The sequence below is a fragment of the Culex quinquefasciatus genome, chromosome 2 (assembly GCF_015732765.1).
Source record: "Culex quinquefasciatus strain JHB chromosome 2, VPISU_Cqui_1.0_pri_paternal, whole genome shotgun sequence".
In the NCBI taxonomy this organism is placed as follows: Eukaryota; Metazoa; Arthropoda; class Insecta; order Diptera; family Culicidae; genus Culex; species Culex quinquefasciatus.
This window is the reverse complement of record NC_051862.1, coordinates 70,751,838-70,766,389: the sequence shown is the minus strand read 5'-3', so window position 1 is coordinate 70,766,389 and position 14,552 is coordinate 70,751,838. Positions and strand designations below refer to the sequence as shown.

Here is a 14,552-nt window from a genome sequence, read left to right as displayed (position 1 = left end):
TGCGACTGGGACAGACGCTCCCAATTTAAATTTGATTTAACTCGCAAAATCGGTTCTTTCTGACTTTTTTCAAGAGTTCTATTTTTAAACTTTAAACTTTTATTACTGGAGTATACCACACATAGCAAAAAAAAGTTTTTTTGCAATTCCGTCGTGAAACTATTTACTTTTCCTGTCATTCTTGAACGACGAAATAGCCTACTTTTCTGTACCAAAAATACCTCGTTGGATAAATGTACGACTCGTGCTGAAAAAATCCTCTTTTTGCAACTTGTTGCATAAACTACTATTTCAGTATTGCCTAACATAAAGTTTCGATGAAAATTGTTATTTTGAAAACCTTTGGTGTGACTTTGTTCGTAACTGCATTTCTTGCCATTTTTGGATTTGGATTGCCTCATCGTTTCTATCCTTCGGACACCGTTTCGAGTTGGAATATTGCAGTAGAGACCGCAAAGACCATACTGCAGAGCGAACATTTTGATTTTAACTAAAATAAAAACCGTTTGAAATAATGCAAATAAATTCGGGGCAAAGGTATAATTATAATTTTTAATTTGTTCATTTCATTTATTTCGTTGTTTAAGCATTACTTGTGTGAAGTTACTATCCTAAGCTGAGATGTGGACTACCTTTCAAAGTTGGGAATAGAGTTTGCGTGTGCTGAAGAATCGAGTGAATCTTATAAAAATAATCAAAATTTACTAAGAAACTTTTTCTACCGAAAATGACTATAAATATAAAGAAAAATTTGAATTATTTTTAAATGATACTAAAAGTTAAAAGTGTAAACTGTCCAATGAATAGAATAATGCACCACGTTTTTAAAATCGGGATAATTTTCATTGAGAATAAAAATAAAATTTGTATGACCCGATCTTCACCCCTGGACCCAAAATCACCCTGATGACCCTGATGACCCTGATGACGATATTTAAATAATCCTATTGATCAATGTTTCCATTTATATACTAAGTATAAAAACTTGGCAAATTTTTGTTTAATTATTTCTTGAGACACTTTTAATTTATTGTTATTTTTTCCCAGAATCCGACTGTACCTGGATCTATCAGAAAAAAGTTCTCAAGATAGTAACTAAATAGTCACCATAAAATTTATTCAGAGCATTTTTGTATGAACAGCTGTCTTTTGGCAAATGTACAAATGTTTGAACCATCTTTTGACACAAATTTGCCAATCCAAAATTTATCCAAATTGAAAAAATAGAAGGTTTTTTGTTTCATATAGTAGGTATTTCCCATTTTCCTAGATTTTGTTTTATTTTCCGAGAATCAACGATGTAATAATCATCATCAAAATAAAATCTTCAGACGTTCATCAAGAGAAAAAATCCGAAAGGAGCATGGCTCTCCTCTTTCGCGCAAGAAAGATCGGTAAAAAGAATCTAAAAAAAACCATCACCTTGATTATTCGGCGGAACATCTTTTTCATTACTACACTTGCAAGTGTAACTTCACACGTCGAAAAATGAACTGTCACATTTTGTGGATGGGCAATGTGTGTAAACAAATTGAAATAAATTTTTTTGAGTGGTGGTGCTGACAACGAAATTCGCAAAAAATCATCAGCAGATGGATTTTTTTGGAGAATTTCTGGAGAGACTTTCTTTTGCGTGATTTGCCCCCTAACTCTTTCGCGGGTTAAGAAAGTTCGCAAGCGAAATTGTTTTTTTTTTGCGATTATTCCATCCCTGCCGAGAATTCACGAAATTTAAGAAAATGTTTACATTTTCTTAACTTTTTGGCTCAAACATTTAGAAAATGTATAGGAATATATAATTTAATGGATGAATTGTAATGATAGAAGCTCTCAAAATTGGTAATAACTCTTGATTGTTTGTTAGGAATCAAAATATGGGTCATTCCATCTGAAGCGGAACAGCATTTGAAAATTACCCTCTCCGATCCTGCTCAAATTTGGCAGAGCTGTTGATACTATCAAAACATGCAAGAATCCCGAATTTCATCCAAATCGGACCACCCCCTCCATTTTTGTACCTCCCCAAAAAATCGACTTTTTGGCGATTTTTGGCCAAACCTCCTAGTTTCAAACGGCGATAGCTCAGGAACCACAAATCTCAGAAGGTCGGTCTTAGACTCAATTTTGAAGGAAATCGGACGTAAAATCCATTTCCGTGATCAAAATGTTGATCAATTTATTTTTTCTACCTGTATTGCGCAATTGAAAACTTTAAACGGCCGTATCTCAAAACACCCCAACTTATTTTTTTTATTTGACCTCACCATCGTGTTCCCCGGCCAATTTTACATAAGAATTACCTATCGACAGAAATGAATATGTTTCGTTCCAGAGATATCGAATTTTAAAGTTTTGTGTTTTCGAGATTACCTGCATCAGCTTCATTCGCCGCATCTGCTAGAAGCACACAGGCGGGCTGATCAATAACTGCTACCTGGCCATTTATTGAAATAATATTTCATCATAAATAATCTTCATCAAATTGAGCAAAAATTAACTGTATAATACTGTAGGAAACTGAAGTTTAATCGCAAATATTTATCTGCTCAAAAAAATTAATGAAGTGGAGCAAAATAGTGCCATTCAGCAAAAACCCCAAAACCTGCTTTATTATTATTATTATTATAGTTTATTATTGACACTTTACCATAATTCTGATTTATGGTTTAGATTGATCATATTAAATCAATGTTTATATAGTGAGGAAATGGATTCTACGTCAGATTTCCTTCAAAATTGAGTCCAAGAACGACCTTCTGAGATTTGTGGTTCCTGAGCTATCGCCGTTTGAAACTAGGAGGTTTGGCCAAAAATCGCCAAAAAGTCAATTTTTTGTGGAGGTACAAAAATGGAGGGGGTGGTCCGATTTGGATGAAATTCGAGATTCTTGCATGTTTTGATAGTATCAACAGCTCAGCCAAATTTGAGCAGGATCGGAGAGGGTAATTTTCAAATTTGCACTTTTTCGTGCACAGTTGAGATGGAATGACCCATATATATTTTGTGGAATGAAATGAAACACATGTTACATTAACCAATTGGCTAAAGGGCAGCGAATGACCGAAAGGTTAAAGCTGCCGGAAATAAAGTAATTAACAACAACAACAATTGGCTGAAAAACGTATAAGTTTGTTTGAGAGCTTCTTTAAAATAGAGAACTAATATAAAATGACTTGAAGTTCGTAAGTCGGGTTTTGTCAAAGAAATTCACGAAAACAAATATACATAACGACTTGCAGTGAATCTGTGTGCGTTTTATTTTCAAGCAAAATCCTAAAACTGGTGTGGTGACCCACGATGACGTTTTATCTTCTCTATAGATTAAGTGACAACAATAAGGCACGTCACAACATTCAATCCCGAAGGAGGGGGTTTATCCGCGCCAAATATTATAATCTGCAGCTTGGATTGATCTACGCGATGAATTTAAGTAAGGAACTTTTCTTTCTTATCATGTTTATCGCGCATAATTGAGATTAAAACACTGCGCCAAAGGCACGCGTTCCGGATTGCAAAACCAGATAATTGGAGTGACTATTGTAAGGTTTTTATTTATACTTTTTTTTACTACGATCTACGTTCCAAGAAATACACTCAATCTCACACGCGCATCGTCACCTCTGCGTAATATCTATTGTTTTTTTTTTCTTTGTATAAATAGTACGGTGCGACACCCCACACTCACAAACACTACAAAAGAACAAACAGAAGCTAACTACGGTCTAGTGAATACAGGTCGGCAGATTGACCTGGAAGAAGACGTTCAGCTCGATCAGGCTGGACACGGTCAGGAACGCAACGTACATGGCGGTACAGGCCAGCCCAACCTTCCAGTCCAGTTTGAAGCGGTTCAACCAGAACGAAAGATACAGACCGCAGAGCGTCGATAGCAGCGATATGGCCGAGTACGTTAAGCCGGTCGAGTTTAGCGCGACCTGTTGGTGCAATAAAAAGTGGTTGACGGGAGAGATTAGGATTTGGCCACGGTTTGGAGAGTGAGTCACACCCCCAACCACTCGACTTACCCAGTTGTTGCCCGGGATGGCCGGGAAGGCCAGGCCTTTTATCAACCACGGCAGACCCAGGCAGAGCAAGATGTCAAACGTGTTCGAGCCGATCGAGTTGCTGATGCCCATCGCTCCGTGGCCCTGGTTGGTGACGATGATGCTGGACACGGCCTCCGTCACGCTGGTGCCCGCCGCCAGGAACGTCAGCCCCATCACCGAGTCGGGGATGTTGATGGTGTCACCTGTAAGGTTAAAGAGCGATTCTCTGATTATTTTTCCCACTTCGATGCTTTTTTTAATTTTTGATCACATTTCGATTAATTGAAAAAAAATCTAATTCACGTTTGTTTTGGCAATAATCTAAAGTAAAAGAGCAAGTAGCTAACAAATTTACAGCAACCTGCGCACTATGGGGTTTCAGGCGGCCATAAATCGAAAAACCGACATACTCTAATTATTTTTTTGGTATTTTTTTCGAAAATAAACATTCTAACTAAGAAAAATCCGGAGTTTGAAAGTTGTAGGTTCAAAATTCACTGAATTGCAGACCTTCAAAGGCGAAAATGGTAAGAAAAAACATGTTTTTTGACCAAAAAATGATTATTTTTCATAGTTGTACTGTGTAGCTATTATTGTATTTTTTCCTGCATCATTATATATATTCAGAAAGGTAATTGATTCAACTTTTCAATAACATTTTACAAAACACACTTTTACAGGCTAAGAAAAATAATAAAAATCAAAAAAGATGGATTTTTATTCAAAATTTAGTTTTTTCAACTTTGTTAATGGAGTACTTTTTTTGTGTGCATTTGTGCGATCTGAAAATTTTGCAGCTTAAAATTTGAACCATGTCCTAACTTGTCTCCAAATTTCAAAGTGCACTTATGAACACTTTTTGAGTTGTGCCATTTTGAACATTTTGATTCTTGCAAGAAAATTAATGATTTCGCGTATACGCTTGGTTAAAATCGCATTATTTACCTGCGGAGGCAGAAATGACGTACCAGCTATGTATGTTTTGAAATTGATTTGATATTCATGACTTTGTTGGTACTTAGGTACGTTTAATAAAATTAGAAATTTCTATTCAAAGTATTTTACAGTAACGATTCGTCGAATATTCATATCAGTTCGTTGTTGTGTTCTTTTGAAAGTATGGATAATAATACCGTAGTGTCCCTGTACTATAAAACGAAGCACTATTCTGAAAACGTGAGAACTGCTTTCGAGTATATTTGTGAGAATTACAACATTGCAGAACCATCACATGATCAACTCAGGGAAAACCACAGAGGAAAAACTACGCATGCTGTTCTGTAGCATCAAAACGAGGTATACAAAAGCCCATAGAAGAAGTTCATATTTTAAGTAATCTAACGACAATCGGTTACATAGTGATTTTGATTTAGAAGAATTTATCGTGGAAAACGTGAATTTTGCATGTGGATCAACCAAATACGTGGACGAGAATCCATACAATGTTCCATAAAATAAACCGTCTAAAATTCTAAAACACCGCAAAAATCAAATTTTAATTGGAGAGGAAGGGGGGTCTTCAAAGAGAGGTGGATTTTAACTCAAGAAAAAGGGGAGGGAGATTGAACGTAAATCAGAAACTTTAACATAGCATAAACCGCCATTCCGTGCATCAAATAGACAGAGCAAGAATATTAAAATTCACCACTTTAATGCATGTGGCCTCAAATATATGAAAAAATCGAAAATTAAACTTTTTTTTTTGGAAAAATATCAAAATTCATTTGTTTTCATTATACTAAGTACAAACAACACAAAAAAGCAAAAAAATATTTTTGGCCGCTCGCTTATATGGAAATACCCCATAGTGCTGCGTCTCCATGACAATGCTAAGAAACTTTCATGGAGACGCATGGTGCATCAGCAAAAAAAAATTAGCTTTTTAACAACCCTTAAATTGTTATCGCCAAATCTTGATCTTTTATTACCGGAAGCGCTCAATTTGGGCAGTTTCACTAAAAAAAGATTTGAAAAATAGGTTTAAAGTTAGAGTGGTAAAAAACTAAAATTAAACCATGGCTCAATGACAAGTTTGGTAATTTCACAATCTTCTCGACAAGATTTCAAGTCCAAACTCACCTACAACGGTGACCAGGAACGCTACAAAGTAGGACGTGATGCCGATCCAGAATATGCACGCGAAGAAGGTTAGCAGACGCAGCTTCGGATACCGGCGGCAATCTGGAATGGTGATCCACAGGAAGAACGTGATCGGCCAGCGGCAGAGGTAGGCCAGCGTGTTTTCGTCCCGCCAGTTCCATGGGGTCGAAGCCAACTCTGAAAGCATAACGGAAATTGTTCTAAAAAACGACGCCGGGATATTTCGCCTGAAATTGCATACCTTCTTCCTCAAAGCTGTCCTCGCTGGCTTCGCTGTCACACGCGTGTTGTCCGTTACCATTTTTGGACACCCCGTTAGCTGCGGCGCCATTTTGGGCTCCGTTGGACAACAGCGGCGATATTTCCGTCACTTCCGCGTACGGTCGTACGCAGGATTTCCGGCGGAATGCGCGGGACATGAATCGGCTGATGGGGTCATTGCAGTACATTGCTGAAAAAGTGTTTGTATGTATTCATACTATTTTTTAATTGCTTCAAAATTTCTTAATGGTAATGCTTCACTATCGACTTATTTTGCTTCCTAATTTAAAATTCAGGAAGCAAATACTCAAAAAATATAATAACCCGTTTTTAAAATCCAAAACCTGACCAAATTAACTAACAATATTTGACATATTTTAAAAAGCGACCTAATTGTATTATGCTATTCAGATAATCTACAAGCTCTCATTGTTCGATACCTTTGAAACCTAGACAGAAAAAGAGCTCGTTATCATAATCGGATTACCCTTCAAATAAAGACACCTTCAAACAAAAGATCATCACATTTTAATTACTTTACAGTCTGGGCTGTAATTAGGAAATACAAAAACCACCTCGGATGTGGCGAACCGAATGCGCTTTGTTTGTTGATTTTTGTACTTATAACAACTGGCGACAAGATAAAACAAATGTGAAATTAACCCACTCACCCAAGTTCATTGCCACCAAATGACCAAATGGAGCTTTTTTGTGGTTGGAGCTTATCAAAGTGCACATTTCCCGACCTACATTGTAAGCAGATGGACTGCACTTTTTTTGGAAATTGTCTACTTATTTGAGTCAAGTTTGCTGTGTGGAATACCCCTCCTGTAATAAATCTGTGCCGCGACTAAAAACAGTTAAGATAAAACTCTCCCGCGAAAGATAACGCGCATTCCAAGCAGAAGATGCATCGTTCGCTGCACTTTGGAGAGATTTGTTGTGAGAATTTCTAACTGCGCACTAGTTTGAAAACAGCACGATTTTTCTGCCTTACCTGCAATGTACAGAACGTAGGCGGACACCAGGATAGCGGCTTCGTACCACATCACCTTGCCGTCGATCAGGACCGTTATCAGCGCAATAACGGCCACGCCGTACATCATCGAGTCCCGCGTGACAGGCCACCAGCTCAGCTGAACCACCTGGAATGAGAGTTCACACTTATTTAGATATTTTTACAGTAAAAAAAATCATGGTAATGTTACACCTTAGAATCTGGGTGATGAATAGAGAGAATGCGTAACGTGATTTTCGAATGATCCCACTTTGTTTGCATCTACAAAGTAGGATGCTGTTCAAGCACAAGCATGACTTTTTTCTTACTCATAAATAAGCTGTTTTATAATCAGTAGTCCATTCATAATTTAAAAAATACGATCTCGCCTTCAACTTTCTTAACATTTCTCGACTTCAACTTTAGGTCCTCAAAAGCCACAAATTTTTCCTTCTTGCTAAAAAAACAATTTTTAATGATCGATAACAATACTCTCTCTTTTGGGCGAACAGCTTAGAATCAGTAAATTTTTTAATAATGAAACCCATGACTCATAGGTTGTTTTGAAAATTTAATCTAGAATTTCAGAAAAAATGTGTGATTTTCCATATGAAAATTTGTAAATTTAATTTAATTTAATTTAAGGATAAATTACATCATAAAAGAGGTAATATTAAACCTTCAAATTTTAAACCTTCCAAATTTACAAAAAAAAATACTGTGTAGTTAGCTTTTTTATATTCACATAATTTTCGCAATTCGCAATTCGCAATTTTCAGTGTAAGAACGGGCCTTGACCGATCTTATGCACCAGGTTCCCGACGAACACGCACTGCATCTCACCCTTGCTCTGAGTCAGTACGAGCAACACGCTAGAACACGCTTTAAGTGTTCGTGCCAGGCATGCACACCTTCTTTTCCGGTTACGCATTTTAACTCGGCCGGGGGTGGTACATTACGTAGGGTTTGATGTAAGTATAAGCGCCTAACCATCTATAGTGTGCCTATCAACTTTCATCAAAGCAAAAACTGTTATATTTTTAGTTTGAGTTCAAAAACTTATTGTTATTTATTGTGTTTTGTTTTCTCATGAAATCTTCCCTATTGTTGAGTCGTGTTTATCTGATGCTATTTCTTTTGTCGCGGTGTTTTGTTACAATATTTTGGTCCTAAGCATTTTAAAAAAGTTTTTCAAAAGTACAATAGTAAAATTTGTGTTAATCCTTTAATCATTCCATAAATTAAGTAAGGGCTCGAACCTCACTTGCTTGAGAAAAAGGTGAAGTTTCAAAACAATGGACAGTGAAGGAAATATACTACGTGAAGAATCAATAATAAAAGAAAGATAGTAATTTATGAAGTAGATAAAGAAATTAACAATAGTTAATTAATAGGTAACAAACAAGCTTAGATTGTATTGAGGGCAACTTACAGGGAAGATGAGAAATTATTCAAATAGATAAATAAAGAAAGGCACAAAATTGACATCGCTGCCAAATTAAGGGAAAGAAGACAGTTTGTTACAGCATCATCAATTGGTAAAATAGATTGAAAAAGCGTTGAGAAATAAGAGAATCAAATAAGTAAAATCGAAATCAAATGGAGGATAGTAAACAGAAGCCGTTTTAGAAAATCAGTGAAACAAAATAAACAGAAGATAGCTGTTAGCTGAAATGGAAAGAAGAGAAACCCCGTTCTGCGATGGTCAGGTACATCCACAGCAGTTGACTCAAAAAAATCAAAAAATCAAACCATCCACATTAACGACCCCCGGGTCTTTTGTGGTCTCTATTGCAAGTTTCTGCTCGAACCTAGGAGTCCGAAGGCTTGAATGGGGAGAGCACCCAAACCTCTTTTTACTCCAAGAAACCTTCCACCCCAGTGTTTGAACTGACGACCTTTGGATTGCGAGTCCAACCGCCGCCAGCGATTCCACCGGAGTAGGCTTGGTTTGGTGTGTTGTTTGTACTTATGGCATGGAGACAACTCCTACACCTGGAATGACTTAACGGCCTAACAACCAAGGCCGGGACCGACATTTTACTTCCTCATCCGATGGAAGGTTGCAGCAGATGGGAATCGAACCCAGAATCATCCGCTTACAAAGCGGACAGCGTAACCATTCGGTCACGCACTGCCACTAGCAGTTGACTCAACATACTGCGAATCAAAACAATACCGTCTACAATCACAAATTACTTCCCTTTCCCACATTGACGCGCCCCTTTCTTCTAGCCGTCTCTACTCTGACCCTCGCTGGTCAAAGGTTTACGAGTCGTTTCCACAGGCCACCAGCTAGGTTACACCTTGTCATCATGATGACTAAACCAAGCCAACGTGAAGGTAAGAAAATAGGACACTTGCAAGGAACCAGAGCCATGCTGTTTTGTCCAAACAGCACTACGGATGTAGTTGGGCTCCTTCCGGGATGTTCCTCGCCTGGGTGTCAACCGACGAGTATCATCAGTATCATGCACCCTTGGCCTTCTATATTTACATAATTTTGTATAAAAACTTTGTTTGATCCAACAGTTTCAAAATAAAGCAAAATTATAGTGTACAATTTTGTTGTTACAACTGTCACCTCCTCAAAAGCATAACAATTCCATTGCAAAGAAAAACATTGAGCAGACGCACGATGAAAAATAAAATTTAATGTTCTTGCTTTGTTTTATGATGTTCATGTTTTTTTTTTTTTTTTGGATGTGTAGATTTGTTAAAATAATAGAACACACATATTAATGCCGTTCTGCATATAGTAGAGAGTACTATTTTCCTTCCGTGTTTCCCGCAAGAATATATTTCTCATTTTCCGGATCTTATGTTTGTTGGGCAACATAAATTGCGTTTTTATGAAATAAAAACAAACTGTGACATTTATGGTGAGCTTTTCAAAAAATAATTGGTATTTTAACATTTGAAAACAATGTATTAAAGATTTTTCACATTTTTATTTGTCACGACCAAATTTGCTTCGCTTCGCTACACAGAAAAAAAGATGCTAATATTCGTCAGGGAATGATGACAGCTTTTGGGTCAAAAGAATGTGTAATATTACATCAAAAACTGGTGAATGTTCATCAGTTTGAGATGAATTTTCATCAGGTTCACATTTTTTAAGGTAAAACTACTCAAAAAAGAGGTAATATTTAAGAAACCAAATTTTCAACCTTCCAAAATTCTTTTTTTTTTTTTTCTTTGTAGGAATCGGTGATTTTAGCGGATTGCTGACTGGATTTCGCCATGTTAAGTGATGATTGTCTAAGCCCAAGTTGCCCAGGAATTTATAGTTGCTTGATGCTCCACTTTTTAACACTTTTTAAGAGGATATAGAAACATCTCCACGGTACCCCCAAGTAAGTTTCACTGGATTGTTTTTCGGGAAGGTAAAAGGTCTAAGATATGCTCTAAGCAAGCGTTGCAACCATTTGCTTGGACCATTGGCATAGTGTGTTTAAGGGTTATAGTTTTATTCTCAATGAAAGCAGTCGGAGAATGCTGTCGAGACAATGCCCGTTTAATTATATTGGGTTTTAATTATTATTCTTAAAGCAAACATTTGATTTAAGTAGTTTGAAGGTAACAACAAAATATATTGATAATTATCATTCCGTCATCAGGGGTGACATTGGGCTGGGGGGTGAGATTGGGTCATACAAATATGCTTAAATTTGTTTGACCCAATCTCAGCCCCCAGACCCAATGTCACCCCTGATGACATTTTAAAAAAACTTAGACTTGTTTTTAAAATTACTGTCATTACCATAAATTGATATAACATAAGTTATCAGTAACCAGTAGATATTTATCAAAACTAGTATCATTATTTCAACCTTAGGGTAATTCATAAAAAAATGAATGAATCAGATTAACAAATTCAACTCACCTGTCCACCAAACAGCCCACAAACCGCCGGCACCGCCAGTATGTTGAACACAGCCGACCCCACCACGGCGCCCACCCCGATATCGCCCTTGGTGACGAACGTCCCGACGCAGTTGATGAACAGCTCCGGGCTGGACGAGGCCGCGGCCATAAACGTAGCCCCGGCGACATCCTCCTTCACCTGGAGTTCTGAATTTTCAAATAGTTAGTCTTATTGTTTTGTTACGGACTTTCTACCAAACTTAACTCACTTTTACACATCAGCTCGATTGCGGGCACAAAGTAGTCATCACATACGATCGCCAACAGCCAAAAGCAGTAGCACGCGATAAGCACGTGCACGGCGATCCACCCGTGGCGACGATCTTCCCGCGTGAAGCCATCCGACGGGAACTCGAAGATGGCTGCCGGAGTGCAGTTACGGTGGGGTAGTTCGAGAGATTCGGTTGTTGAAGTAAGTGGGGTGAGGGTGGAGAACTCTGGCACAACCAGCGGATCTTCAAACACTTCAACCTGATCCTGCAGGATCTGCAGCAGGTGGCGTCTGTGACGCACTTGCGGGACTACACGGCCATTATCCGAAGGATTTAGTAGGGAGTTGATCGCAGAAATTGACAGCAAACTGCCCACAAACAGCACTCGTAGCACGAAAGCGATCTTCACTTTGCGACTCTTGATTCCGAGAAACGTCCCAGGTTTTACCATCTCCAAATTGGCCACACACTCTTCACGGAATTCACGGGTTAACTTCCAAGAACTTGCACTACACTACACTACACGACTTCTGCACCGTTTCACTGGGAGAAATCCAGAACGAAAGAAAGTTAATTTCCATTGTCGGTCAGGATTTTATAGGCCCCGTGGAGAAGGTGATAACAACAGTGCAATCTCTCACTATCTCCGAGGCGAAGGGAGGAGTCGGTGAGGATGCTGCACAAAGACCAAGATGCACTTTATCTCTCAACGGATCCGAAAGTCGTCACCCGTAGATGGACGGACCGTAAATCACGCACCCTCCAGAGTCTTGGTGATAACGGTGCCAACAGGAATCGCTACCGATGATTCGTCTAGTTGTACTCTATTCCTAATAGCTGCGGTATCGTTGAGCAAATGTTTGCACTCCAACTACTGAGCAGCAGCTCGATTCACCCAAATCTCATTGTCTTTCCAGCAGGTTCCATTCAAAAAACTTTCCCAGAAGACATTGAACTCATATGCATGTTGCAGCTGTTCCGTACGCGAATGTGTCAACGAAGCTGACGGACAGGATCGCAAATAGAAACCGCGATAATCCGTACTCCATGCTGGTAACCTGGACACGTAAAGAGATATCCCTCCGACAAACACACGGTCTGAACAAAGTTCCGGGATTGTTTGGCGAATCCGCAACGTGATGGTGATTGCAGAGCCTCGTACAATGTGGTAGACTTGATATCACAACTATGAGGCCAATCTAGGAGATGCACGGAGTCGTGTACACTGGACAGGCTGGTGCACACACGCGCTTGGACTAATGATGAGTGTGATGACCAGGTAGTCACGATGTGTGGCCAGTTACATCAAATAAAACTGTAACGGAGCACCTGTAAGGATTCACTTCGCGGACGCGGAATGGTATGTCTAAAATGAGTTGGATAAAAGGTATGGGGTGCAAGCAACAGGTAGACCGATTTTTGTTGTAGCTATATCGAGAAAAGAAATCCAACAATTCTAAGGCTTTTTTCATAAATTCTAAGGCTTCCACAGTATTAAATCATCTTCTATGATAAATATCGATTTTTCATATGGGAGAAGAAACGATGAAGATACAACAGAAACAAGACAAGTTTTATGATAGACTGAAATTTGAACAAAAAAGATAAAAGATTAAGAACAGTTACATTTTTTTATTTGAACACCCGTGTGGATCAATCGTACCGCGCACTGGACTCACAAATCAGAGGTCGCCGGTTTGATTTTTTTTTTTTTTGTTTTATTATAGAGTCTTTACACCATTGTGCATTCATCTCTTTCAGGTGGATAGTGAAAGAGGAAAGATTACAGAGTTTAAAATCACTTGTCTGGCTATATTTCAATAATTATTACCATGCCTTTTTTCTAACGATTTGAATTGAAAACAATACACATATCTGCTTAGTTGTATTATTTATTGTGGTGATGTGGAGACAACCTAGGGTACGTTATTCATTTGTGGACCCCTTTCCTATAGTGGATCCTCTGAAGGGTTTTTGATGAAAAATTCAACAAAATCACAATTTCAATCGTGTTTTTGTCTGCAAATCTTTTATTTGGCAAGATCAGTATCATTTGAAACAATGTTTACTGACATTTAATTATCCTTTCGGCCAAAATAAGTATTTCTGTCTGAAATCAGCCATGCCCACTAGCATTTTCACAACAAAACAGCACTTCTATTTTATGATTGAATTAACTATCCAATCATTTTGACTGATTATTTAACTTCAGTAAGTTGAAAGTTGTATGTTTAAGGAACTTTACTGCTCATTTTCGAGCAAAAATTAAGGGGTCCAATATAGGACGACGAAAATCCTAACTTTTCCAAAAGTGGAGCCCTGTTAATTTAACCATCATTAATAAAGAAAACTGTGTATTAAAGCAGGTAGACCGCAAAAGTTTCTCTTAAACATGCAATAAATGCTTGTTGTAATCAACCTTATTACATATTTGTTCAATTATGAGTATAAATATAGCTGTTTTCATGTTAAAAGTACCAATAGTTCTGAAGCCTTGAGAATTTATAATTAATCAAAACAATAGTTAATTGTACTTCAGATTTCATTGTTTTGTACAAAGGGTTAAGAAAAAGTGCTTAAAATATTACGCTTCGGCTCTTATAGAGGGTCCACTAATAGTTAAAATACCCTATTTTTTCCTGTATGCGTTTCTTTCAGAGGCTGTATCTCAACAATCAATGTCTTTGAAGCAAATTAATAGGAAATTATCTGATTTCTCCGGAAAAATATATTATCAGAGATTTATACTGGTAAAACGTCACGTTATAAAAAACAGTTACAATATGGGTAATTCTCTACCAACTCACACGAAATCGGAAAAAGTTGCCCCGACCCCTCTTCGATTTGAGTGAAACTTTGTTCTAAAGGGTAGCTTTTGGCCCTAATCACGAATCCGAGGTCCATTTTTTTGATATCTCATGACGGAGGGACGGTACGGCCCCTTCATTTTTTGAACATGCGAAAAAAATGGGTGTTTTCAATAATTCGCAGCCTTAAACGGTGATGTGA

At 37.9% G+C, this 14,552-nt stretch overlaps 1 protein-coding gene across 1 annotated transcript; it reads right to left on the bottom strand.

The window, feature by feature from the left end:
- Positions 1–3,525: 3,525 nt before the first annotated feature.
- On the bottom strand, positions 3,526–12,134 carry LOC6035967 (sodium/potassium/calcium exchanger 3). The gene is made up of 7 exons (XM_001846023.2): positions 11,541–12,134; positions 11,291–11,478; positions 7,405–7,552; positions 6,388–6,597; positions 6,126–6,323; positions 4,026–4,249; positions 3,526–3,935 (listed from the first exon to the last, which is right to left on the bottom strand). Exons 1-7 carry the CDS (start codon positions 11,992–11,994, stop codon positions 3,723–3,725), a joined length of 1,635 nt encoding a protein of 544 aa, XP_001846075.1. The 5' UTR covers positions 11,995–12,134; the 3' UTR covers positions 3,526–3,722.
- Positions 12,135–14,552: the final 2,418 nt, after the last annotated feature.